Source organism: Triturus cristatus, chromosome 7 (genome assembly GCF_964204655.1).
Source record: "Triturus cristatus chromosome 7, aTriCri1.1, whole genome shotgun sequence".
Lineage (NCBI taxonomy): Eukaryota > Metazoa > Chordata > Amphibia > Caudata > Salamandridae > Triturus > Triturus cristatus.
In genome coordinates this window covers 268744913-268771955 of record NC_140590.1, presented here as the reverse complement: position 1 = coordinate 268771955, position 27043 = coordinate 268744913, and the positions used below count along the sequence as shown (strand labels likewise).

The following is a 27043-nucleotide window of genomic DNA, read 5'->3' as shown; positions in this document are numbered from 1 at the left end:
TTTCCCATGCATTTTTCCATAGGACCTTTAGACAGGGCTACAGCCCGAACGGCTGAACAGAATTACTAGAAATTTGGCAGAGAGGTAGTCCCTAGGTCAAGGAAGTGCCTTTTGTAGGTTTGGTGTAAATCTGTTCAGTAGATTCTGAGAAAATAGCCTTTAAATCAATATATATATCTGAGCCAGCTTACGGTACGCTTACCGTAAGCTTACCGTACGCGTACGGTGGCGTGCGCGAGCGCGATTCTGATTGGCTCTTAGATCTTAGTAAACATTCGAATCGGCCGAAACCAGGAAGCGGCGGCCGCCATTTTCTCTCTCGCACTGAGAGTTAGGTTGTTTAATTAAAACCAATACACATGTAAAGGAGCTGTTTTGACAGCTCACACACACATAGCCATGATGAGGGAGTCCCCCAAGACCCCCCAAGGCCAAAAAAGCCATTTTTATTTTTTCGCTAATTTCGCCGATTACGCTTACCGTACGCGTACGGTAATAAATATAAAAAAAAAAACACTATCCACACTCTCCCCACCCCCAGTGCTTTTGGTGGCTGTAGGCCACCAAATGTGCAGGGCTTATCAGAGGTGTAAAAAACCACAATATTTTCAACAAAAATAATCAAAGAAAAAATTAGCCCCACTCTCTCCACCCCGTGTGCAAATGGTGCCCGAAGCGCACCATTTGTGCATGGCTTATAAGCACCGTAAGCACAGTAAGCACCGCGTGCTTACTGTGCACGCACGGTGCGCGAAGCGCACCGTGCGCGCATGGAACGAACTGCGTTAAGTGGGCGCGCACGCCACGAATGGCGTAAAGTAACTTAGCATTTAAAAAACCGTACAAATTCACAGAAAAAACCATAGGTTTCACACACGTTATAGTTAGGAATTAGCATATAAAAAACCTTGCAAATTCACTGAAAAAACCATAGGTTTCACACATGTTATAGTTAGCGGAAATTTTACTGATAAAAAACCAGTGAAATTCCCCCGTTATAGTTAGTGCAGGCAACTATAACTCACGCGACCGCAATCTTCTGCTGATGACATATGTGTCTTTATGAAAAAAAAATATTTGTAATATATGTATAGCTAAAAATGTATGGAAGAAGACATGGGCAAATAAGTGTCTAAATACAGTATTAGCATCAGCAGAAGATTGCGGTCGCGTGAGTTATAGTTGCCTGCACTAACTATAACGGGGGAATTTCACTGGTTTTTTATCAGTAAAATTTCCGCTAACTATAACATGTGTGAAACCTATGGTTTTTTCAGTGAATATATATATATATATATATATATATACATATATACCAATAACATAAAATCTATAAAAAAAACATTCTATTAGAACTTAAAACATTAAGCTATTTAAAAATCTTTACACTTGAATTTCCCACTCCAGTCAGTACAACAGTAGGGAAAGTGTTGGATAGTGGAGGGGTAGAAATTACTGTTCCCACTCCAGTGAGTGCAACAGTAGGGAAAGTGTTGGATAGCGGAGGGGTAAAAATTACTATTCCCACTCCAATAAGTGCAACAGTAGGGAAAGTGTTGGATAGCGAAGGGGTAAAAATTACTATTCGCACTCCAGTCAGTGCAGCAGCAGGGAAAGTGTTTGATAGCGGAGGGCTAAAATGTACTATTTCCACTCCAGTCAGTGCAACAGTAGGGAAAGTTTTGGATTGAGGAGGTTAAAAATTAGTATTCCCACTCCAGTCAGTTCTAAATTAAAAACAAACAAAATATCAACAACAACAAAATAGAAAAAAATAAATTAAATAAAAATATATAAATGTTAATAATAAAATACAAATATATTTAATATAGAAAAATAACAACATATTATAATGTTAAATACATATGACAGATGCCTACAAATATTATATTAAATAAAATAAAAACTGTTTTAAACAAATATTTTTAATTAGAAATTATTATTACATAATTATTTTTATTTCCTTCCCTATAACACCACACAATTTAAAACCCACATCTACATTTATAAAAAAGGACCTCCATAATTAACATAATTATCACTTAAATATTATTACTTAAAAAATAAATTAAAACACATCAAAACTAATTACCGTCCCACCCTTTACCCCTATGTCCACAACCCACAGCTAAAATTAAACTGTAAAAAAAATTAATTACACAATTAACATTTATTTTCAGTTAAAAAAACTAATAGTATTTAACAACAAATTATAGAGTAAGTAAAATGAATTTACTCCCCACCCTTTACTCCTATAAAACCAAACCCCCCACAAAAAATAAACAATTACCCTAATTAATTATCAATTAATAATAATGATCAACTAATTATTAATTAATTAAACATAAATTCCTTCCCACCCTTTACCCCTATAAACTCCACAACCCACACCTAAAATGAATTACACAATGTTCATATTAAATTATTAATTCATTAATATTAATTAAACATAAATAAGTCATACCCTCTACCCCTATAAATGCCACAACCTGCACCTAAAATTAATTACAGTTTCTATATTTAATTTTCTATTAATTAACAACTAATTATTAACTATTTTAAAATAAATTACTTCCCACCCTTTACCCCTATATACCCCACAACCTGCACCTAAAAAAAGTACACAATTGCCATAATTAATTACCACATAATTAATAATAATTAACAACCAATTAATAATGAATGAATAATTACTTCCCACAATTAACACTATAAAAACTCAATTAAATACATATTAATACATAATAATCATTTATTTATTATAATTAAATTACTTCCCACCCTATTCTCCTATAAACCCACAACCCGCTACGGAACAAAAAAACGCAAAATGTAATTAAAATAAAATTGATAACTACTAAAAATGTAACACATATTAAAACACATAAACAATACTTAGCGTGGGAGCGTACTGGAATAGAAGGGTTTCTTATTGAATCATATTGTGTGTTTGTAGCGGTACCCAAATACAATCTAGTGTACGTGTAAGAGACACCTGTGTATGGTTCGCTTCTGACATTGCTTTGGGGTTTGACATTGGTAGGCTGCACCTACTGGTTGATGATGCTAAAATGTCAGCGATATCAGTCACTGTCCATGATTTATGCTGATGCAAGAATTTTTGTCTGGCCTCTTGCATTGTTCTAAACTTGAGGTTCGTACCAAGCTGGATTTTCTCGCTTTGTGGTACGTGGCATTGATGATCCTATACATCATGCAGTGCTACCATGTTTTGTCTGATCTATCTCCAGTAGTATTGGTAGGGATGGGGAGGAGAATGTGATCCCAACACTATTTATTTTTGGAACTTCAAAAAGGTATTGCCTCCATTTCATGTCTACCTTTCTGTGGGCTGAGCTACTAGCTGCTACCCTCAATCTCTACTAGCAGGACCCTTGTCTCCCTGAATCTGCCATCACTCTCTATGCTTCTTCCGTCTCTTGGCTTCATTCTTTCCTGCCCTATAGCTTTTGACTAAAACCCTCTTTCTTTCTCTAGGTGTGCTACTACGTAGCCCTTTACTACAATGTCATCATTGGCTGGAGCCTTTTTTACTTATTTAATTCCTTTCAGTACCCTCTGCCCTGGGAAGACTGCCCTGAAATGCCCAACACGACTCATAAAGGTTAGTGTCCGGATATGCTAAGTTTACAAGTAGATATCCATATACATCGCAGCCATAGGCTCTAAGGTGACGACAAGCAGACTGAATCCTCTTCTCTGGAGGATAAAAGCTTACTACTCTGTTTTGATGTGCAAAGGGCCAACTTCAGGACCTAATAGGTAGCAGAAATTGTGGGGCTTTTAAAGAGGCCCTCTATTGAATGTTGTCACAGTAGATTTCCAAATCCAACCCAGCATTCTGCTCACAGGCACATTCTAGATTTCTTATTGTTAGTGATGAAAGAATGGGATCATTTTCACAGGATCTCCACAAGTTTAAAACTCACGGAGGAAATCTGACCTGCTTGCTCAAGTTATACTGAGTACAAATCTTTTAACATTGTAGACTGGCCCAGTATTAGGCCGGACCAAGGCACAGATTTCATTTAGCAGATGTTCTGTTGGCTGAAAGGCGGAGCCTTAAACTTTTTCTTGGTCAAATAATGTTCCTTGGCTCAGTGAGTACAAGAACCTTTAGAATTTGTAGCAGTGGCCCCACACATCCTATTGCTCCCTCTCCAGCATAGGCTCACACCAGCATGGTTCTAAGTATTGAATTAAACAAGACAGCTGAGGAGAGCAGGATGAGGAAGGTTGGCAACTCTTTCTGGGTAGTAAATGTGTACATAAATTCTGACTCCTATAATTCACTTTGTTTTCCAATTCAGAGTTTGATTGTGATCACAGCACCAGCACCACCTATTTCTGGTACCACAAGGCCCTGCATATCAGCAGCTCCATTGAAGAGAGCGGGGGTCTGGACGGCTACATGACTGGATGCCTCTTCGCTGCATGGGTGGTGGTCTGTCTCTGCATGATCAAGGGCATAAAGTCTTCTGGAAAGGTAAATGCAGGGCACCTAAGTGGGGACGATACCCAGAGAAAGAAGGTCTGGCAGTATGATAGGAGGTATGTGAGTCTTAGAAAGAGACAGGCAGAGGCTTAGAGGAGGGGGTTGAGTTTTGGGAAAATCAAAATTGAAGCTCAGGAAAAGGGACATGCCCATTTAAGACTCTGTCTTTAGAGGCAAAAGACATAAAGATAAGGCTTGTTACGAGTAAATTACTGGCTCAGTGAAGTGTTCTTATGGTCCTTTATTTTATTTATTTCTTTTATGTACTTGTAAAGTGCCCAAATTACCCCCAGAAGGGTATCTCCACGCTACGGAGGTGCTATAGATAGGTAGATGAGAGGTGGTTGATTAGAAAAGTTCAGTTTTAAGGAGCCTTCTGAATAGAGGTTAATCTGGGCATTTCCGAAGATGAGTAGGGAGATGATTCCAGTAAAAGGGGGCTAGATGGGAGAATGCCTTCCCACCCAGGTGTTTTTTATTAAACGCGGGACAAGAAGCAAAGATTTAGCTCTTGCGCGTAGGGGTCTGGGTGGCTGATATTGACTGAGTTTTACTGCAAAATAGCCAGGACCTTTACCATTTAATGCTTTGTGCACAATGCAGCATATCTTACATCTGACCCGTTTGCGTACTGGGAGCCAGTGTAGCCATTGTAGGAGAGGGAGAGAAGCAGTTCTAGCAGGAGAGTTTGAGACAAGGCGGGCCACGGTGTTTTTAACTACTTGAAGTCTACTCAAAGAAGACTCACTTGCTGAAATAAGGAGAGCATTACAGTAGTCCAGACGGCTTATCACCCGTGTCTGGATGAGTGTTTTTTCGTGCGGTTAAGGGGAGAAAGGGAAATACCCTGCGTAGGAGACTTAGCATGTGGAAACATGAGCCCACGGTAGCTGTAACTTGCTCTCTCACGGTAAGTTTCTGGTCCAAACGTATGCCAAGGTTCTTAACCACTGTCTTAGGGACCGGGGTGTAGCTTAGCTCAGACATACACCATTCTGGGGTCCAGAGCATATGTGTATCTCCAAACAGCATGATCTCGGTTTTCCTGGTATTAAGCCGTAGGAAATTATTCCTCATCCAGGTCGCAATTGCAGTCATGCCTTTCGAGAAGGCAGTCTGGATATTGTAGGAGTTTTTGTCAAATGACAGAAACAGCTGGGTGTCATCAGCATACGAGATTGGTGTGAAGGCCAGCTTTCTAAGCAATCCAGCTAGCGGAGCCATATAAATGTTGAACAAAGTGGAACTAAGGCAGGATCCCTAAGGTACTCCTTTGGTCAGTTCTATGGTCTGAGATCAGAAAGGGCCCAGATTGATGCTCTGAGTTTGATGGGCTCGACATCCACTGAAAGGCTCGTCCTTGAACTCTAGTTTCTTTGAGTCTGATGAGAGACCGTGTCGAAAGCTGCTGACAAATCCAGCAGCACTAGTAGTACTGCTTGTCCGTTTTCAAGGGAGTGCATTATATAGTCGGTGACGGCAATCAATGCTGACTCCGTACTGTACTTTGGCCTAAACCCAGACTGAGATGTGTCAAGGCATCCAGTAGATTCGACCTAGTCAGAGAGATGTTTATTAATCGCTTTTCCAATATCTTACGCAGGAGAGGTAGAAGAGAAATCGGACGGTAGTTGGACAGGTCCTCCATTGGGACATTGGTTGTCTTGCGAATGGGAATTATTTGTACAGCCTTCCATTCAAGTGGTAGTTGGCCCTCTCTCATAGGGAGATTGAGAATTGAGCAAATAGATGGGGACAACTGTTTAGAGAGTAACAAGGACATTTTTTCTGGAATAATGTCCAAAGGGGAACCTGATTTAACTGTGTTCAGCAGTGTTTAAGTTCTTATGGTATTGAGCCAGAGAGGTCTTATACCTCTCTTTATCCTGTACATCATGGGAGTGGCGCCAGCACCTTTCCAAGTTTATACAAAGACATTTTTCCTTCTGCAGGTCTAGAGAGAACCATGCTGCGTGTGGGCGTCTGGCCGAGTTAGGATATTGTTTCAATGGGGCCAGCTCATCTATGGTTGTTTTTACTATAGAGTTGTAGCTGGCCAGGCATTCCTCCTCATTCTTTTATTCCAGGTTAATGGTTGCCAGGAATGTGTTCTTAAAATGGTCGGGTGTTATTTTATGCCACTGTCTACGGAGACTATAGGAGGCCGTAGGAGGGGCCTAGTGTGCCCTGGGACCCCTGATTTGGAAGTCAATTAAAGAGTGGTCTGTCCATGTAAGTGGGCGTGGAGCTTCACAAAAGAAGCTTGGGGAGTTGGTCAGTATAAGATCTGGCGTGTGTCCTGCTGAATGTGTAGGACCCACGTTGATCTTTCTAGTCCTAAAGTGGCTAAGTCGGCAAGAAGCGTAGAGGCGTCCTGATTAAAAGTGCTCTCACTTTGTATATTGAAGTCCCCTAATAGCAGGAAATGTTTAGTGGAAATTATATGAGGGGCAATTAATTCCATCAGTTGGAGCGAGAAATCCAAAAGGGGACCTGGGGCCCGGTATCAAGGGTGCCTTGCCAGCTGTAATGGGATAAGAAATCAATTCTAATGACTAGAATTTCAATTTTGTAATTAAAGCATTGCTCGAGTGCCGATACTTTGATGATGTCTTTATGGGTGATGGCTATACCTCCACCAACCTTAAATTGTCTATCCAGCCTTTGGATACAGTAGCCATCAGGGAGTACCATTGCAATAGTGGGGGTGGAGCTAGGTTTGAGCCTGGTTTCAGTCAGAAATCCGATGTCGGGAGTCTTAGAGGATAGTAGATCCCAGATTTCAACAGCATGCTTGGGCAGGGATCTAACATTGCTCAGAAAGCCATTCCAGCCCTGAGCAGATTTGTTGGCAGGACTGCCAGGGGAAGTCTGGGGTTGATTAACTAAATTGAAATTGTGCTTTCCATTGCCTGGGTCAGATAGCAGTGGCCCCACGTGCTTCAGCTCCAGGCTTTGGAATTGGCAAAACCTGCATGTACAGGGTCCTTCTCAAAAGGACATGTCCAGTTCCTCATCCTTCCATTTTGAATAAAGAGGCAAAAGCTTGAAAAATATCAGGGGTAAAAATTCTTAGGAGAACTACTGTCTTTCTCTTATATTTATTCAACATCAGTGATTTCAGCTTGCAAGATGTTTGCTGAAATCCTTCTTTCAGTGACTGCAGAATGTATTTTCTGGCTCTCACAACTTGAAATCATCAATTTCAAATCAATAAACACATATCGATACAAGTGTCATAATTAGTTTAGTTTACATGTGAAAGCCATGCTTGGTTATACACTTAGTGGTGTGCAGGACAAAGAGATAGACGTGCTCTTTGATATTAAGACGTTCTTCGCACCCTCTTTTTCTGGGAAGGCTTGGAAAAATGCAAGACTCAAGAAGCTTTGATCTTTTTGCAGAATTACAATTTACACCAGATGCAGAGCTGTTATAAGCCTTCACAAGCAGGGCCAGAGTGGGCACCAAAAGCAGCTCCGCCAAAAATATTAAAATCAGCATGTATGTCAATGAATTGTAAGTACCAGGGCGACCAGGGCAGCTGAGGCATGCAAGCACATGAAACATCTTGTCTGACCACTGTCGCTTTCTCCTCCCAGGTTTGACAATAAGTAATCATTGTGTGTTGACATTCTACTTTGTCACTTTAGGTTGACTTGGAATTGGGGCAAGTAGTAAAAGGCGGATGCTGCTGTGTGGAGGGGTGGGTTAGTCACTACTCATGCGCTATGCAGCACTCTCCCATCTACCTGATATTGGCCATGGGTGGGTGAAGCACACACCAGCAGAACTTTTAAAAAGATGAGGGAGCCGGTAGGCATCGCTTTAGTGGCACAGGGTAAAAAGGTCCTGTTCACTACACAGTATGCTGCCACCACAGCGATTGTGCTGCTTAATTCTTGGCTGGAGGTCAAACATGAGGGTCTCCCAGAATGGTAATAGAAATGTTCAAACAGTGAGATACCAGCGCTTAAGGGGTCACACAGTGAGACACCCAAGAGATGAATTAAATAGAAGTTGATTTGCTTTGTCATCGACTCATAAGACTATACTGCTCATAATATCCTGTGCTTAATTTTCCAGGTGATGTACTTCAGCTCCATCTTCCCCTACGTGGTGCTGCTGTGCTTTCTGATTCGTGGACTGCTCTTGGAAGGTGCTGCAGATGGTATCCGCATTATGTTCACCCCAAAGGTAGGTAGTCAAATGCATGTGCCTTGTGAAATACTGGGAAACCTCAGTCTCCTTGAATGACTCTGAGACTGAAACAAATACCCTTCCCTAAGAAATAGCACCTCTTCTATGTAGATGAACTCTAGTAAGACTAGTTAAGACAACCAAAAAAAGATATTGCAAGTTCACTATAATGAGATTCTCACTAATATTAATGAAAGGGTGGGTATTTTCATGTAAGTGCAGAGTCCCAGAACATATGTTTTCAAAATAAAAATAATTTAAACAAGAAAACATGCCTAAAAAAGCAACATTTTGCATCAATTCTTTCAAACATAATAAGGATATCCAGATAATTAAAAATGACTGAAGTACTAAGAAGGGTTAACCTTAGAAGAAAAAAAGCAGGGTTATCTAGGAAAGCATTCTGATCTACCTCTACGGTTTTGTTGTCCTCATATGGGTTGCATGGGTTTCTTTCCTCCAGGTGATACAATCTAAGAGGGTCGGCCCTCATACTTTGGCATCAGCATCCCTCTCGCTCATGGGTGAAGTTGAGACTCAATGTCAAAGCACACTTTGAGGAATAAAACTGTCCGACGCAAATCATTATGCATCATTTAGGCTATCTCTCTCTCTCTCTAACCCAGTGTTAAATATGCCTTTTGTGATGTCAATCGTAATGTTGTGGAAAATGATCAAGCCTCTATTGCTTTCTTCTCAGTCGTCTAAACTATTGCCAGAGGAGCTAAGACGTATTTCATCTTCGAAGGATGACACACAGTGCAACTACCCACAATTATCGCCCAGCCATCTGGAAACGGCGAAAATACCATCCATGACACTTTCAAATTAAGCTCACTCCCCCACCAAGTAAAGAAAGGCAAAGACTCAAAAAGCATTGCCACAAAAGACCAAGAACAAGTCAGCAGAACAGCCTAGAAAAATATGATATGGAGAGGAAAGTCCCAGGCATTCAGCTGTTTCGTTCTGGACACTGTCCTAGGATAGTACGTTCTAATGAAGATGTTCCTTCTGAAGAGCAACCCTGACATCCCAGGCGAATCACTCTGGATGCACCAGCTTGGAGGCACACCGTTCCCCCTCAGTTTCTAGACTTTATCCCTTCCAGTATTTCTCCAGTTGACATACCAGATTTCCATGAGGGTACTAACAGAGTGGTTATCAAGCTAAACAATAAAACCGTCACTTAGGTGTTTAAAACACACATTTTTCACCTTGCCACTCAAATAACAGGCAAAGCTCAGGGTGCAGTTGGTTCCCAGCCTCATCAGATCCGTAGAGTGTACCTTTTTATATTCTTTCCTCTGTGCTCAGGCATGAGACAATAAGAGAAGAAATCCATAGCAGCTGAATCAGATGCACAATTCCTAAAAGAGAATGTTACTCTTGATTCTCTAGCGGTCTCTTGAGAAGGTCAGCGTGATGCTTCATCTGCACCACCCCGCCTACTAAAGTGGGAATCTAGGGCCCGATTCACAGAACTAACTTAAGACAAAATCCTAAACTTACTACCATTTTCGTATTCACAGAAGGCACTTACTCATTTTGGTATTCACAGAAGACACTTACTCACTTCGGTATTCACATAAGTTAGGAGTCCTAGCTTTAGGACTCCTAAATGCCTTCTGTGAATACCGAAAGTCTTAAAATTAGGATTTTTCTCAGTTTAGGAGTCCTAAGTTAGGACTCCTAACTTTACTACTACTAAACTGAGAAAAATCCTAATTTTAAGGCTTTCGGTATTCACAGAAGGTATTTAGGAGTCCTAAAGGTAGGAGTCCTAACTTTACTACTACTAAATTGAGAAAAATGCTATTTTTAAAACTTTCGGTATTCACAGAAGGCATTTAGGAGTCCTAAAGTTAGGACTCCTAACTTCTGTGAATACTGAAATGAGTAAGTGCCTTCTCTGAATACCAAAATGGTAGTAAGTTTAGGATTTTGTCTTAAGTAAGTTCTGTGAATCGGGCCCCTAGATTCCCTGGGCAAGATATTGGGCAGAGTGGATGCAAGATCAGAATTTCAGGCTTCCAGTCCCAAATCTCACCTGTTTGTTGAAACCTGTCCTTCTGGATGAACTGGTTATTTATGTAACCTTCCAGTGAAAGAAATAAGCACAGGAGGAAGCACTAAATCAACAGTGTAACCAAAACCTCTCCTGCTGTTTTACTGTCATAAACATAGGTGTCGCGTTTGTGTCCTAAATCAAACATCCCCGAACAAATGGCTGAAAAGAGATACATTCAGGATGATGGTGGTATCTCTAATATGCCCATATCTACATTTGGAGATCAAAAAGTACACCATAGATTAGGAAGAAGAATATTTTCACATTTGAGTCTGCCAGTGACACAGAGGCTACTTGAGTTCAGGACTGACCACAAACATTAGTGTCCTTCTTTTGCTGAAGTCAGCTCCTTGAGCTTCCCTAAAGTGCATTGCTGTAGTTGTGGCTTGCTTTTGTGTACTGGGGATCCTCAATATCTTCTGTCGTCAAAAAATACTACAGTATTTCCAAATGATGAAGGGCTTTTTACAGGTTCTAGTTCTTCATGACAACACAGACAAACCTTCAAAATTCAGGAGCGGTGTTTGACTTCTGAACTTCCTGAAAAGTGTCCAGACAGTCTTGTCCTACGGTCAGTGAAGTCTTTGCTTCTGGACTCACTGCATGGTAAATCTTCCCAATGCTGGATGTCAGATTGCATATGAGATCCTTACAAGAATGTGTTGAAGATAAGTGTCAGAAGTCTGGATATTGAGATGACATCATCTAAGAAACAAAAAAGCTGTATATACTATTTCATGATGGAATAAAATATGTTGCAAGGGGTCCTCTACAGAATAAATATAGTGGATTGGTGTGCTTACGTGTATAGTCTGACAACCCCAAGGGAAAAGGTCTCTGAAGGAACAGCAACATGTTCAATTTGAGGGCAGTCCATGTATGCCTAAAATATTTGCCACTACTGCGCTCATATAGTTTGGTTCTACTTAAAATGGAGAACACCACCACCATGTACAATCAGAACAAGGTACACAATCCTTCCCAAGGGAGCTCAGTTAATCTGGCTCTTGCTTCTAAAATGAGACATCTGCAACATTGCACCTCATCTCCCGAGCTTTAGAACTAAAAAGAAGATAAGCTCTGCAGGCACCTAGAAGGCAATGCGTGGGTGTTAAGTGGCTGTTCTCTGGTTTATTCTCAGTGTATTGACTCCAAAGCATACATTTATTGACTAAATCTCAAAATGCTCTTGATTCTTCACTCCTTGGGGAATGATATTTTGATAAACTAGTGAGGGACGTTTTTGCATGTTTTGGCTGTCTGAGCTTCAACGTCTCATTCCGTGGGAGTAGTGCTAGATGCAGAATCCAAAGTGATCTCATTGCTTTGGAGTGACCGTGCCATTGTTAGTACACAGATCTTTTGCTGTAATCCTTTGACCACAGAGGAGACTTCAGTTCAGACTCCACTCTAGAATGTCATGAAACATTCTCCAACCTCCTTTTCATTCACTAAGCTTAACCCTCCTGCAATACAGTCACTTAAATCTTTCAGATGATTGCATGACTATTCTGATAAAAACCAACATCCTTCCACAAGATCTACATATACCTTAAATTGGAAGAGTTACCTGGCTAACTATAGCTAGCAGTTCCCCTTTCTTAATGTCCGTTTCACTACAATTATTGCGTGCAGGGTGGCATTGGGTGGTGTTTTCAAGCAAAGGTACTTTACTTTAATATGACTTATCTGGCTGAATGTTGTTTTTTAAAATTAGATTTGTATTGATACCTTCTTATTTTCGTGTTAATATTTTTTTCGACTAAAAACCAGTGTGCATTAAAGAGAGTGGTCCATGATCCCACACTTGCACATAGATAGTCTACAATTTATGAATTCAGAAAGAATACCCATGAAGAATGAACTAAGATTACTAGCAGGTAACGTTTCTGTTCGGTTTCACCTTGCTTGGCTTCAAAACGAGTGCTTGTCAACAGCAAGAAGGTAATCAGCAAGAACTGCAAAGACTGAATGGGAGCTCAAGATATTCTAAGAAGAGTGAAAAGCTAAGCATGTGAATTAAAATCAATTGAGTTTAGGGAGAGAATTTTGCCCGAAAAAGTCTGCAAGGCCATTGGTCAGTTTGCTCAGTAATAGTCTTGACAGTCTGTTCTGCCAGGTGCTATTGGACTTTGTGTGATTGGTTGCAACCGAGAATATCTGCACAGGAGTCAAGTGAAAGGTTAGAAGGCAGGAAGCCTAATCTTTCACTGTCTCTTGTTTAAAGAGGCATTAGACAGGAATATAAGGCAGGCATGCAGCATTTCCAGCTGTAATATGGAAGTAAATTCACATGTAGGACTGAAGAGGATTTCCAGTGCTGAACAGCAGGCTGATTTTACTACATCTTGAAAATCAGCATTTATTCGAGGGCAGATATTTTCAAAAGGCCTACTGTGTCTTACATGTATTTGAATTTGAAGGTGCCACTCATCAGTTAACCGTTTTGTTGAGGGCGTATTTGAGTATCCCTGTGTCAGACACCCTTGTGACCAAACAGACGCTGCTTTATTAGGGCAAATAAAAGTGGTTGTGTTGCAGCGAAAAGGTGACATGATGAGCATCTAGCTATATATTTGGATGCATTTCTTTCTAAAAGAATCCGTACTCTTAATTCAAATAGGTAAGCAATTATTGTGTAGGCCTACAGAACTGAAAACCCTTATCATGAAAGAGAATCATGAAGGCGTTTGAATAACCAACCTTAAGATATGTTTGCAATTCCTATTCAATTGCTGAAATAATTAATCCTCAGTAATCGATCTTTCATAGATTTCCTTGTTTTGAAGTATTTACAGTTGTCAGGCTGGGTGGAACATTAACGTAGCAGTAGAAATGTAAACATACCAGTCAGTGCCTATGCAGCTAATTATTTGGGTCTTTCTGTCTCAGCCAATGAAGTCGATCACCGAAAGCTCTGTCCAGCCTCATATTATTACTACCTTTTTTATGAGTGGGAGTGCTTGCCTGTGCCCTTGAGAAAGATGCGGAATACACATCCCTTCAGGGAACAGCATATCTCCACGTAAGATTCACCATCAGTAAAAATCTTGCTTCACTGTAAATGATCTTGAATCATAACTTAGAGCTCCCACCATTGATCTACGTCTAGATTCAAACTCCACAAATATATCTGTACATAAATACATGATACAGCCATTGTGTACATGTTGACAATCCCCTCATTGACAATAACATGCTGTTCAAGTCCATTGACTGTGGGATATTGACTACCCTGTTGACAACCAATTATCTGATTAAACTAGTATCAATCCTTTAAATGCATCAGCTTACCCATGTCTCTTCCAGTTGATTAAAACCCTGTCACTTATATAATATCTACCAGATCTTATCTTACCAGATTATTTCTGCTGTGAAGGAGGATGACAAAGGAGCTTTTGAGGTGGAAAGAGGATTTGAATCAAATCTCCACACACCACTTAGAAGAAAAAGAAAATATAAGCAGCAAACTGTAGGAGGAAGGAAGACAAATTGACTAGTTGATGGTACTCCAGTTTCCCCCTTATCTGCCCGGATGATTGATGCCAGGATATTTTGTTACACTAACAAGTAGTGGAGCCTCAGTAAAAGCCTCTTTGTAAACTAAACATCTTTAAGTCCACTGAGGGAGGTCTATGTTGTGATTTTACCTCTCTAGCAGAGCGCAAATCTCTGTTTGGCAGAGGGTACACACAAGGTGTATATTTCCTTATAACATAACACGTGTATTTGTAAAGCGCACGTTCACCACTACGGGTATCTTGGCGCTGAATAACAGATGTTTATTGTTACCCAACTCAATGGTACTCATTTTATCGACCTCAGATGGATGAAAGGCTGAGTGGACCCACCGGGATTTGAACCTGTGACCATGAGGTCAAACACAGGCCCCTGCAGCAGACGCATTAGTCCACTGAGCCACCAGACCCGGCTTATACTACTGGTTGACTAATTTAATTTGCCTATGCTATGTTGGTAGCTGCTGAATCAATAGCGCAGCGACGCAAATCGTTTCCCCTCCCCCCCCCAGGAGAAGAAATAATCTGAATATTGAAACAAATAGTAACTAATGCTGGAATTAAAACTCATAAAACACATACTCTGTCAAATATATCTAGTGTTGAGTTGTAGCATTAACTCACTGAGCCATTTTGCCTGCTCGGTTCCCTAAACAGGTGCTTCAGAGGCTTTTTAACTATTTTGTGTATCCCTCGACATAAACCTGTGCCTCTATATTGATGGATGCAAAAGAAACAATTGATGAACAGAATGCTCGACACTGCAAACATTCACCCTCGGTCACAAGGATCTGGGTTAAATGTATCATTCTTTTGCTCACCACACCGTCCCAGTTTGGACCCAGCCATATGCAAATCAGTCTTGACCCTGTTCCTTGTGGGAACAGTCCAGCCCGAACTGCTAAGCTAAGTCCTTCCTGGACCCGGAAACATGCTTCCTGGGACCGGTTCCAGGGCATCACCCTTCATCAGCCAGGCTAGCTTGAATCCACTTGGTGTAGTGAGCACGGGACCCACGTCTGGGCATACCCTTCCCACTTGGGGTGACATATGCAAAAGAAACAATTAATGGACGGAATGCTGGACACTGCAAACATTCACCCCCAGTCACAAGGATCTGGGTTAAATCCATTGTTCTTTTGCTCACCGCACCACCCCAGTTTGGACCCAGCCATATGCAAATCAGCCTTGACCCTGTTCCTTGTGTCAATGTTTTGATTTGTTCTGCATTCCGTCCATCAATTGTGTGTCTTTTGCTTTCCTGCCCGAAGTGCGCCGGGTATGCTTAGACGTGGGTCCCGGGCTCACTGTGCCACTGGATTCAAGCTATCCTGGCTGAAATGGGGTGAAACCCCGAAACCGTTTCTAGGATGCTTGTTTCCGGTCCAGGGAGGACCTGGCTGGGCAGTTTGGGCTGGACTGTTCCCATGAGGCACAGGGTCCAAGACTGATTTTCATATGGCCAGCTATAAACTGGGGTGGCATGGTGAGCAAAAGAATGATGGATTTAACCCAGATCTCTTGACTGGGGGTGAATTGTTCGATTTGTTCTGTGTTCCGTCCATCAATGATGTGTCTTTTGCTCTATATTGATGGAAGCATAAGCCATACATCCATAACTTCAGTAGAAAATTCTCAATATCGGCCAGTGACACGCAATGTTGATTAAGAGGGATTCCTCTACATTGAAGGTTATCCTCAATGTAGAGATGGTTTCCTTGACCTTAAAATGGCTGCCCTGAGCTTCCAGGCATTTTACTGGATAAATAAATTACCATAGTACTTATGTGCATTTTGGACATGCGCAGGCCTTGGCTAAAGGCGTGCGGTACAAAGCATAACTCTGAATGCCAGCAACCCAAGAGGTTGGCTGACTGTGGCCCCTCGACTGCATGCTAGTGGCAGAGACCGGTACAAATGTGGAAGACAAAGCAGATAAGCAAAGCATAACTATGGACAAGAAGTCTTGTAGTAGCTTTGCAAAGGCTGATCCTCTCTTCCCTGTGAGAACTATGCTGCCGGAGGGCCATACCTCCAGAAGGGCCACCTGGAGGTCAAACACCATTTTAGTGGTGCCAAACACCTACAGCTCCAGAAGAACATTTGGAATAAAAGCTTTCATTGTATTAACAATTGCTACTAGACGTGTTATTGAATTTTAAGCTTGTTCGGTAAAATAACAATATGCCATATTTGCACTGACAAGGGGTGCTCAAGACACTACAGATTTATCTCAAAGTCCCTTCAAGGTTCATACTAAATCGGTTGTGGCATTGCTAGCTTTTTTCAGAATTGAAAGAGCTCTGCACACACATAATACTGACAGGCACACTGTGCTTCTTTATAGACCGAACAAACGAACTCCGCGGATTGGTTTATGTCGAGCCTTTTCCAGTCAGATAATCCGCAGATAGCCTGAAGTGGCAGGTCAGGCTAGGGCTCCCAGATTCCTTTTTTTTGGAATCGTTAGAAATGGGGGGCTCTATATTGCGTTCTGCCAACCTGCAATCACAGCATTTTAAAACCCTGTTTGATTTCTGTATAACGCCGGCAAAAATCGTGGAGTGGAGGGGAGGGGACTCTGTGTTTTAGATGCAGGGCTGAAGGCGCGGAGCTGTCTCACATATTTTCCACCCATCCCTGCATAGAATCAATAGGTCGGGAAATAGGTTTTTTTTTTAAGCGAGGTACTGAAGGCGGATATCCCTCTATCATCTCAGATTATTCTATTAGGAATAGATGAGCCCGATAGGAGAACTGGGAAGGAGCCAATCTTTATTGCCATGTCTGTCCTCAGGTTGTGCGTCGCCTCAGCTTGGCTGGATCCGTTACCACTGACTGTTCAGCAATGGAAAGGGCGCTTCCTACATATATGCAATTTAGAGACAACTTTGTATGAACGAAGAGGCAGGAAGGGAAATATTAAGGGAAATAGGATTTGGGGGCCACTCAGCTTGGATTTCCCTGTATATTTAGCGAGTTGTGAATTAATCTAAAAACATTAGCTCTTTGGGATTTTTTAACCAGCCCTATCAGAATTGCTGCTTCTATTTCTTATTATTGCCCTTTTTTGGCTGCGCACTCAGGTTGAACTCAACCAAAATGAAATTGTTTATATTCTTGCACTGTATCTATGATTTTTTTTTTTAGCTGTCATTTAGGAATTATTATGGCTGATATTTATGATGAATTAATATCTACATGTTTTTTAAATATATCTATGCCTATGATCATTTATGTTATTGCTGTAACCTGTTTATGTTTATATGGGGAAAAATGTCACCATACATTAGCATATAATGTGACGGAGCCGACTGAAGAGTATATGAGTGTTAGGGCATACTCTGATACAGATGTGGCAGTGACTGTGGCCTTTCGCACTGGGCGGCTGCTGCTGCTGCAGGAGATCAGCGCTGTGACATTGAGCTCCAGATAAGAAGAGAGTTGAGAGTGGAGCATATGGTGCTGCAGAGCCTCTTTAAGTAAGGAAAGCATCACTCCTGCATGCATAATACACATACTGCTGTTTATTGTAATTCACACACATTTTTAAAATATCAAAGTTAATTCCTTCTAACTACAGCTCTCCAGTTAGGTGTCTTCAATAGCTCAATGTGGGGCTTATAGTTCAATGTGGGGCTTGTGCATAACTAGCACACTTGTGCTGAACAGTCTTAGGATGGTATTCTGGGGAGTGTGGGTGGAGCAGGTTGGTGTGGTGATGCTTAGTCTCAATTACAATGGCTCAGAAACAAATACCCTTGTAAGGAAATGGCTAGGCAGGCATATTGATGCTGCTAGTGTACTGTACCAAGGATTTCCAGACTCATGAACTGAGAATAATTCAATGCATGATTAGTCCATGTAAAATAGCGCGCAGGAGTCTTGTAGTTACAGGTAATTACATTTTTCCATGTGGAGGCTATGCTGCAGGTGTGCAGTCTGTACTGGTAGATCCAACCTTTTCCTACTACTGAGAACCTACCCTTCTCACCAGCCATTTCCCCGTCCCTGTTGTAACCCGTTTTTTCAAATACCTGTCTGCCATTATCATGCCTGCCTTTAGAATAAGAGTAATATTTGCCCCCCATGCGTTTCTTTCTGCAGGTGGAGATCTGGGGTGACATCCAGGTGTGGCGTCAGGCTGCCACCCAGGTCTTCTTTGCCCTTGGCCTTGGCTTTGGCAGTGTAATTGCCTACTCCAGCTACAACAACCGTAACAACAACTGCCACTTTGATGCCATTCTCGTGTCCTTCATAAACTTCATGACGTCTATCCTGGCCACACTGGTGGTTTTTGCTGTTCTTGGATTCCGCGCTAACATTATTACGCATCGCTGCATCGAAGAGTGAGTGCAACCGAGGATTGGCAAACTGGGATGGGTGTACTCTGTGAAGCGACTGTTTGAATGAATATGTTGATGGATAGACGTTCAGCTTCATTTATGTTCAAGAGTTTGATTTTATTTTTTGCATGATCTGTTTGATTATTTTCATGTTTAGCGGTTAGTTTGGAATCGTCCCGAGGATGTCTGTTTTACATTGGCATGAACTGTAGGCTGATGAACTTATGTTGAGGAGATAATTGTATATTTGTGTTGGGATAGGTGTTGGCATGGATTGGAAGTTTTGATGAATTAATGTTTCAATATTCGATCTAGTCTGGTCTGAATTTATGGTCCGATATATGAATGTTCTTCTGGTTTGTTTTACTTTCCCATTGATACTCTTGCTTTCATAAAGTGTTATTTTGATGGATTGTGTAGGTGAGATGATCGTATCTTTGTGTAACTCATTTGATGCAAACATGGACTGGATGTTTTTATAGGTTCATATTGAGTAGCTCAATTTAATTACAGCAGTGGTTCTTAACCTGTAGTCTGGGGACCCCTGGAAGGGGTGGGATGGTTCAGCAAAGCCTACTCGGGGAATCCGCGACTGCTTAGAAAATTAAATTAAATAAACAGATTTATAAAGTGCATATAACTAAAGAAACTAAATGAAAAAATGAACACTTTAAAACATTCTGCAGATGTGTAGGAATTTCAAAACGGATGTTAAAAATTAAGATATTGTACTCAGTTTGATTAATGAGAGCTATACAAGTGCATCAAATAAAATATAGTGCGGACGATTAATTTAGAAAAGCTCCAAACTTCTCAAAATTAAAAGGTTTTTCTTATATTTGTTTGTAAATATTTCATCCTCTGTATATTTGTTTGAGTGCGTGTTTCTGTTTTTTGTGTGTATTTTTTGCAGTTCCCCCAGCTTGCAGTAACGACTCATTGGGGATTCCTGGATTCCAATATTAATTCCGTGGGACTCCCCGGGTGGGATCCAATAATGATTAAGTGGGGGTCCACAGAAGTCAAAAGGTTAAGAACCAGTGAATCAGAGCATGAATGCTTTCATTTTGACAGAGCATGTTTGATAGTTTGGTTAGTTTAAGTTTGAGAACACAGATGTTGACAAAAATGTTGTAATTTTATATTGAGATGATTGGATGGAATTACAAAAGTGAGACATAGCATACTACACTCAGTGCCTCTGTGTGTTCACATATAATCCTAATAGTATTACAACGAGTTAGGTAAATTATATATGACTGATTGCTTGTAAGTGAAACCTACTGAGGGCTCAGATTTGAGCAAGAACCTTGGGCATTGAGAACATGGCAATGAATACAGGACAGACCTACGGATGCTAATGTGGCATGGTTGAACAGTATGGAAAACAGGATGCAAGCGAGTTGAGAAAAACAGAGATTTTAGGTGCTTGGTGATCTGGTGAGTGATACTACAGTAATTCTCACTGCTAGAAATTCACTAGGCAAGACAACAAATTCCACTTTGTCTCTCTTCCTTTATTAGAAACGTGGCAAAGATAGTGGACCTGGTCACTAATCAGAGTGTAGGAGCCCAGTTTCTTCCAACAGAGAACATCACTACCTCTGAGGAGTACAGCAAGTGGTTCCTTAGCATTTCAGCGATTGATAACCAAACACTGCAGCAGCATGGTATTGAGCACTGCAAGGTGGAGAACGAGATGAACAAGGTGCGTCCACATTTCCATCTTTTACCTCCTTTCTAGCGATCAACCCCTGGCTTCATGAAAGCACTGAGCGACAGTTTTGTCCACACAGACATTTGTATTTTGCAGTACATATAGCCAAAGACTGTGATGACTGAACTACATGTTGTTGGTTTAATTGGCTTTGCCTTCTGGGGGATGAGATGGTTTTGGCACCGCTAGCTTGTGTTCTTCATTGCCTTCATGTTGCACATTTGTCTAATGCCTCTACTAGCAATAGGAGCTGATGACTTATATACTGGAAGTAGGTACTGTTTGCTGAGATGGAAGTATGCATCATTAACCCTTTCCTTTCTCATTCTCTTCTCAGGGAGTGGAAGGCACAGGTCTGGCGTTCATCGCCTTCACAGAAGCCATGACACACTTTCCTGCCTCACCATTCTGGTCCGTACTCTTCTTCTTCATGCTTCTCAACTTGGGGCTGAGCACGATGTTTGGGACAATGCAGGGCATCCTCACTCCACTTCTGGACAACTTTGCTGTTTTGCGCAAGAGGAAGACAGTCTTCACAGGTATCCCTTCGCCCCTCCTACAATACTGGTTCCTTTCTTTGCCAGACATGTAGATTCCCAACCCCTTACCATACAAGTGAACTGGTGTAGATGTAGAGCTTCTATTACCAATGCACCCATTTTGTTAGACATTCTTATGAATGGAGGCAATGCAAGTGCTTCTTCGCTGTCCTCTTAGAACACTTCAAGGTGTGTATTTTTACATGATCCGAAGGCACAATGGGTGAGTTCTCCTGCCCCCAGTGAATCACCTCCCCCTGTTGCAGGCACAGCGACTCTCAGTACATAGTGTGTATGAGCTCTTACTTTAAAGTTCAGATTTAGTACCTGTTGCTGACCCTTCAGGCACAAACCTGAGTGTTCACTGTTGTGTGGGTAGCGTGTGTGCTCACTCTCCACCAGGCACAATATAATTGATCTTTCTTCTCATAGCTGAGGCTGTTTTTGGCTCTCGGGCACACTGTGAGTGCTCCATCATCATTAGGTAGTGATTGCTCGTCATTATATAGCGTGCCTGCTCATTTCTTAATCTCCATTCTCTAAATGCCGCTTTTCTATTCTCTGGCACAACACATGGCCTCCCTATCCACATACATAAGACTTCCCTCCTCTCCTCTAGGCACAGTATGAGCTATGGGTTACCTCTGGGCTCTGTCTCAGTGCGTAGACTGGCCCTTAAGAACAGTCGAGTGCTCAAACCATGTCCTACAAGTAGAGTATCCCCTCGGCTCTCTGGAATATCAATTTTTAGCTACAGTGTGAATGTGCCCTCTTAAAAAAGCTCAGTGTAACCTCTTTGCTGTAGGCCCAGCCTTAGTGCTCCTTCACTGGCACTTTTTAAAATTGTTCCTTTCTTTGGGCAACCTGGAAGCTTCTTCCTATATGTACATATTGTTTATTGGCTCTCATCTTTGCAATTTCAAAATGTGCATTTATAGTGAGAATATGCAGTGATTGAGACTATTGGGAAAACTAGGACAGGCAAGAAGAGTGATGCTGAGAACACACCGACGTGGCTGATGGGCATCCTGCAGAAGAGCAAACTGAGGGATGGGAGGAAAGTAAACAAAGAGGACAGGCAAGATGGAGGAGGGCAACAATTTAATAAACGTGAGCATGGTGGGAGAGTGTGGACATACCAACAAGGGGACAAGCAATCTGGCAGGAAACAAATTGGGTTGGACGGAGGTATGTAAATGGAAAATCATCAAAAGGCAGGCATGAGAACCATTGGTGGATCTGTGACAGTGAGTGCAAAGGTGGACATATATGAGTGTTTGCCAGTGTTGGTGATTGTTAGAAATGGGTTTCTCTAGTTGGCAATGGTTTGCACCTTTGTCCAAGTAGGGAACATTCCACCTTCTCAGGAAAAGGGGGATACACTTCTCAATTAACCTCTGCTCTCCCCCTCGGCAGCTTGGCACGAGCAGGCTGGGTTGTCTCAAAGGCAGTGCGTAAAGCATTTGTGCACACATACTGTAATACAGTGAAAACACTATGAATGGACACCACACCAGTTTAGAAAAATGTGTTATCTTTATCTAAACCAAACAAGACCAAAATGACAAAAATCCACAATACAGTAATCAAAATGTACTTCTTAGACGGTAAAAACAGTTCTGTCCCTAGCAAACTATAGATGCAACACTTTCAACACAAAGTACCTTGGATGCGTCACAATCATAAACAAAAACTGCTGCAGGGAAGGTAATGCGTCAGTTCCTTACGTGCTGAGAAGGTGATGCGTTGGTTCCTTACTCCTGGGGAGGTAATGCGTTGGTTCCTTACTGCCATGCAGGGGAGGTGATGCGTCGGTTCCTTAGTGAAGGGGAGGTGATGAGTCTGTTTCTTACAGTGTGGGGAGGTAATGCTTCGGTTTCTTACTGCAGCCCCTGTGTCCTTGTAGATTTGGCGCCGCTGTGCAATTTTAGGGGGGGAGCAGGGATGTGTCAGTTCTCGATGCGGCAATGGCGCTGTGTTGGTAGCTGCGGTCCCACGATGCGTTGGTTCCTGCAGCCGCACAGCAGGGCCTGCGTCTGAATCAGTGTGGTGATTTCGGTGCACAGGATTCGGCATGCGGCAATTTCTCCAGCTGCGGGCAGGCGCTGCCTTGATTTCTTCTGCAATGTATTGGAAACCGGTGCGGATGTGTTGTGCTTCTCGTAGTTGCGTCTCTTTTCCAGCTCCCAACAGCAGGAACAACATCCTAAGGCCCAATTCAGCAACAGGCACCTCCTGGCAGGTCAGAACTCCCAGCAAGTAAGTTCAGAAGAGCAGGTGGTGAAGTATTTGTGTTCCTGGGACTTCAAAACAGGAAGCAAGCTCTACTTGGAGATCTTCCTCAAGCATGAGACACAGCACACAGCAAAGTCTTTATCCTCACCTTTGTAGAAACAGCCACTGCAGGACAACCTCAAACAGCTCACAGCAAAGCGGCAGTACTTCTCCTTCGGTTTCTTCAGCTCTTCTCCTTGGAAAAAGTTCCTCTTGAATTCTAGAAGTAATCTAAATGTCTGGGGCGTGGGCCCACTTTTATAGCACAAAATTCCTTTGTTCTCTGGTGGCAGAGAAGCTCTTTGCCCAGCCAAAACTAGTTATGTTCTCTCTGGTGCAGCTTTCTGGCAGGAGGTGGAGACAGCATTGTCCAAGGCAGACGATGCCCATTCAGGTGTGAAAGAAGTCTCCTCCCCCTACTCTGAATGCAGCCCAGGTCTGTTCAACCCAGCCCTGACTCTCCCTGGAAAGGCAGGACACACATCACCCCCGCCCCCCAAGTGGCTGACTGAACAGAATGCACATCCCCAGCCCCTGTCACTCCAAAGCCAGACAGTATATACACAAACCTAGCATAGGCACACAGGATGGCTAAGCGAGAAAATATCTACTTTCTAAAAGTGGTATTTTCAAACACAGAATGTAAAAATCATCCTCACTAAAATATGCATCTTTATAGTCTGAGTTTGGCCATACTAAACTTTACCTTCCTATCTTGTCCCCATGAAAAGTTATATTTATAAGATGTTCTAAATAAACTCCCATTCTATCCTATGGGACTGATAGCCTTTCAATAGTGAAAAACGAAATTGGCAGTATTTCACTATCAGGACATGCCACATATATCAGGGCATGCCCTATCTTTCACATACACTGCACCCTGCCCACAGGGGTACCTTGGGCCTACCTTAGGGGTGACTCACATATAAGAAAAGGGAAGGTTAGGGTCTGGCAAGTGGGTGTACTTCTCAGATCGACACAGCAGTACTAGACTGCACACAGACACTGGAATGGCAGGCCTGAGACCCTTTTGCAAGGCTGCTGGTGTGGGTGGCACAATCAGTGCTGCAAGCCCACTAGTAGCATTTGGTTTACAGGCCCTGGGCATACACCATGCACTGTACTAGGGACTTAACTGTAAACCAAATAAGCCAATTCTGGAAACACTAATCCATGACAACAATTTACAGAGGGGCGCTTGCACTTTGGCACTGAACAGCAGTGGCAAAGTGCCCAAAGCCTCTAGACCAGCAAAAACGAAGTCCAACACACAGTAAAAACACAGGAGGCAAAGGCAAAAATACAGAGGAAACCCACGTCAAGGATGCCAAGTCTAACAGTGATAATATTATTAGTGAGATCTAGAACAGTTTGGAGAGTAAGAGACAAGTGAGGCATTTAGGGAAGTGGAAGGATCTGGGTTAGATCGCAGTATAAAACAGATGGAGCTTTGGAACAGATGCTGCCTCTGACAGGCCGTGTGAAAGTACAGATGACATGTTGGAAATATGGTAAATCATATTTTGATGACGAAGTGTTGATGTTGTACAAATGAGACTGTAGATCTGGCACATAGATGTACAGACAATGGTTTTGGTTTTGAGTTCAGTCATTTGCTTATTCTCATGTCCCTTTCTTGTTTCAGTGCTCTGCTGTGTATTGTCCTTCCTTATTGGGCTAATGTTTGTACAGCGTTCCGGCAACTACTTTGTCGCCATGTTTGATGACTACTCTGCTACGCTGCCCCTCATCATTGTCGTCATCTTCGAAAATGTGGCTGTAGCCTGGATCTATGGAGCTGACCGGTGAGGGTAGAAATGTGAAGTCGTTATGGTATGGATGGGAATCCTCATTGAGCCATATGCATTGACTATCTGCTCCTAAGAGGATCCGAGAACACGTTTGTAGAGAGAATGTTTGCAACGTGAACCTCCTCTAGATTCATGTGCTTTGCATCCTCCCATCGTCTAGTAATTGGGCTCATCTTTGTACCTCCTTACAACTGTTTCTGAAACAAACAACCTCTTCCTCTGCATCAAATGTCTACAAAATGCACCACTGCCAGTTGGACACTATGTGCTTCAAGGCGGACCCAGAATTGCTTGCTCAGGCACCCGCAAGCAAAATTCTGTACCCTGAATTGAAAAGGTCCTCTCCACCCTTATTTCGTCTAGCAGTGGGTTGTTATTGCAGAGATGAAGACCATGGCACACAGGGCCTGATGGTCCAGTCCTCAACTCCTTAGCTGCCAAGGTTTCAGATTAGTATGTGTGACATTTTCTTAATTTTAGTGTCATTATGGGTAACATTTGAGCGACTGAGTGACACTCTCGCAAGCAAAATAAAACAATGAAGATGAGGGAAGCATATAATTATCAGAAAATGCACGCGTTCCGGCAACAAGAAACTGTAAGAAGATCTTAAAATGACTGCACAGCACCAGAAATAGAAGGGCACCACTGACCTGGTACACTGACACTCGGGTGGGGGTGGCAAGTGGCAACTACTTTACTTACTAAATGTTTGTGGTGATCAGATCTTTGCGGGGAGCTGCGTGCTTGGCCCAGGGGCGTATCACGGGCCCCTGCAGCCTCCACGGTGCGGGGGGGCCCCAAGCTCCAGGGGGCCCCCTCAGCACAGCATTCGGGCTGCAGAGCTCCTGTTTGAGCCCGGAGGGGGCCCCTCCACGTGTCTTGCAGGGAGGCCCCCTCGAGTTTCGTTACGCCAGTGGCTTGGCCTCGGCGACTGACTCTGAAGCAGGCTCCTGCTGCCTCGAACCCCCCACCCCCCTGGCAATCATTTTCGGTTTAATGCAGCCGGTGCTCGGTTATTTCAGGCAGCCTGTCCGTGTCCTCTTCTGCAGTTGCTGCAACGGAACCAGGCGGCCCGTGAGTGTGGCGGTCGGTCACAGGTCATGACTCTGACGACGCCCTGCACTCTCCCGACTGGGCTCGGCTATATTAAATTGTCAGCAGGTGGCCTGGCCTGTGCTAGCTGTAGTCCCTGAGCACTGCTCGAGACAGGACCAGGCCGCTGCGGGCAGAGCCGGGAGCATCATAATAATCAATAATTCATACGCCAGGAGCCCGCGGCACACTGTAGGAGGCAGCAAATTCCTTCCGTCCGTGGAGCCACGGCCAATGTATTAAACAACCTGACAGTCTCAGTAGTTCTAGTTGCTATTGGGCATACTACCAGGCCGGCCGTGACGTCAGGCTGTCTCCCAGCTGCTTCGAGTGGCTCAGAGCTGCACAGACAGCACGCCACCGCAGGAATTGAATAACTATAACACATTGTTGTGCTGACTGTGAGTTTGCCATCGCGGCCTTAGGTCTCAGTGGGCAGGCCTGCCAAGTGCCATGGAGTGCCCCAAGCCTGTTCATCAGTTCAATTACTAATGCTGACTGATTTAATTGTGTTTTAAAAGTTAATCATTGTGATTATTAATTGCAGATAAGCACTTAAGAGTCTAGTGGTGATTTCTCTCTGTAAAACTGCTACGGAATCCCACACATGAGCAGACATTCTGTGTTGCACTACTAGATAAGATGCTATAATGGAGAACCCATGGTTCCCTCCTGGTGTCTGCCGCACCGCTATAATCTCTAGTATCCTCTCTTTTACTCTGCCTCTTGTGCTGTGATCTCCATTCTTCATCATTCATGTCCTTTCCTAGGTGCGGTCACTCCTACTGTGATTGCATTTCATCTGCGTCATGATGGCACTACTTCTGCACTCCCCTGCTTCCCCAGGTGCCAGGCTGCTGCCATTTCTTTTCCAGTCATGCCTGCAGGTGGTGCCATTGCCTCATACTGCCTCTGGAAGTGATGCCATGGAGCTGAATATAGGCGAGTTTGCGGACCCG

The 27043-nt window shown here is 42.8% G+C and overlaps 1 protein-coding gene across 1 annotated transcript in view; it reads left to right on the top strand.

The window, feature by feature from the left end:
* The window catches only part of LOC146809384 (sodium-dependent neutral amino acid transporter B(0)AT2-like), a 90677-nt gene that overhangs the window by 49555 nt on the left and 14079 nt on the right, over window positions 1-27043 (top strand). The window contains exons 4-10 of the mRNA XM_085616198.1: window positions 3499-3625; window positions 4332-4507; window positions 8603-8713; window positions 18410-18651; window positions 20173-20356; window positions 20703-20904; window positions 24824-24983. Of these exons, the coding sequence (XP_085472324.1) occupies window positions 3499-3625; window positions 4332-4507; window positions 8603-8713; window positions 18410-18651; window positions 20173-20356; window positions 20703-20904; window positions 24824-24983 (1202 nt within the window). The remainder of the gene's footprint in view (window positions 1-3498; window positions 3626-4331; window positions 4508-8602; window positions 8714-18409; window positions 18652-20172; window positions 20357-20702; window positions 20905-24823; window positions 24984-27043) is intronic.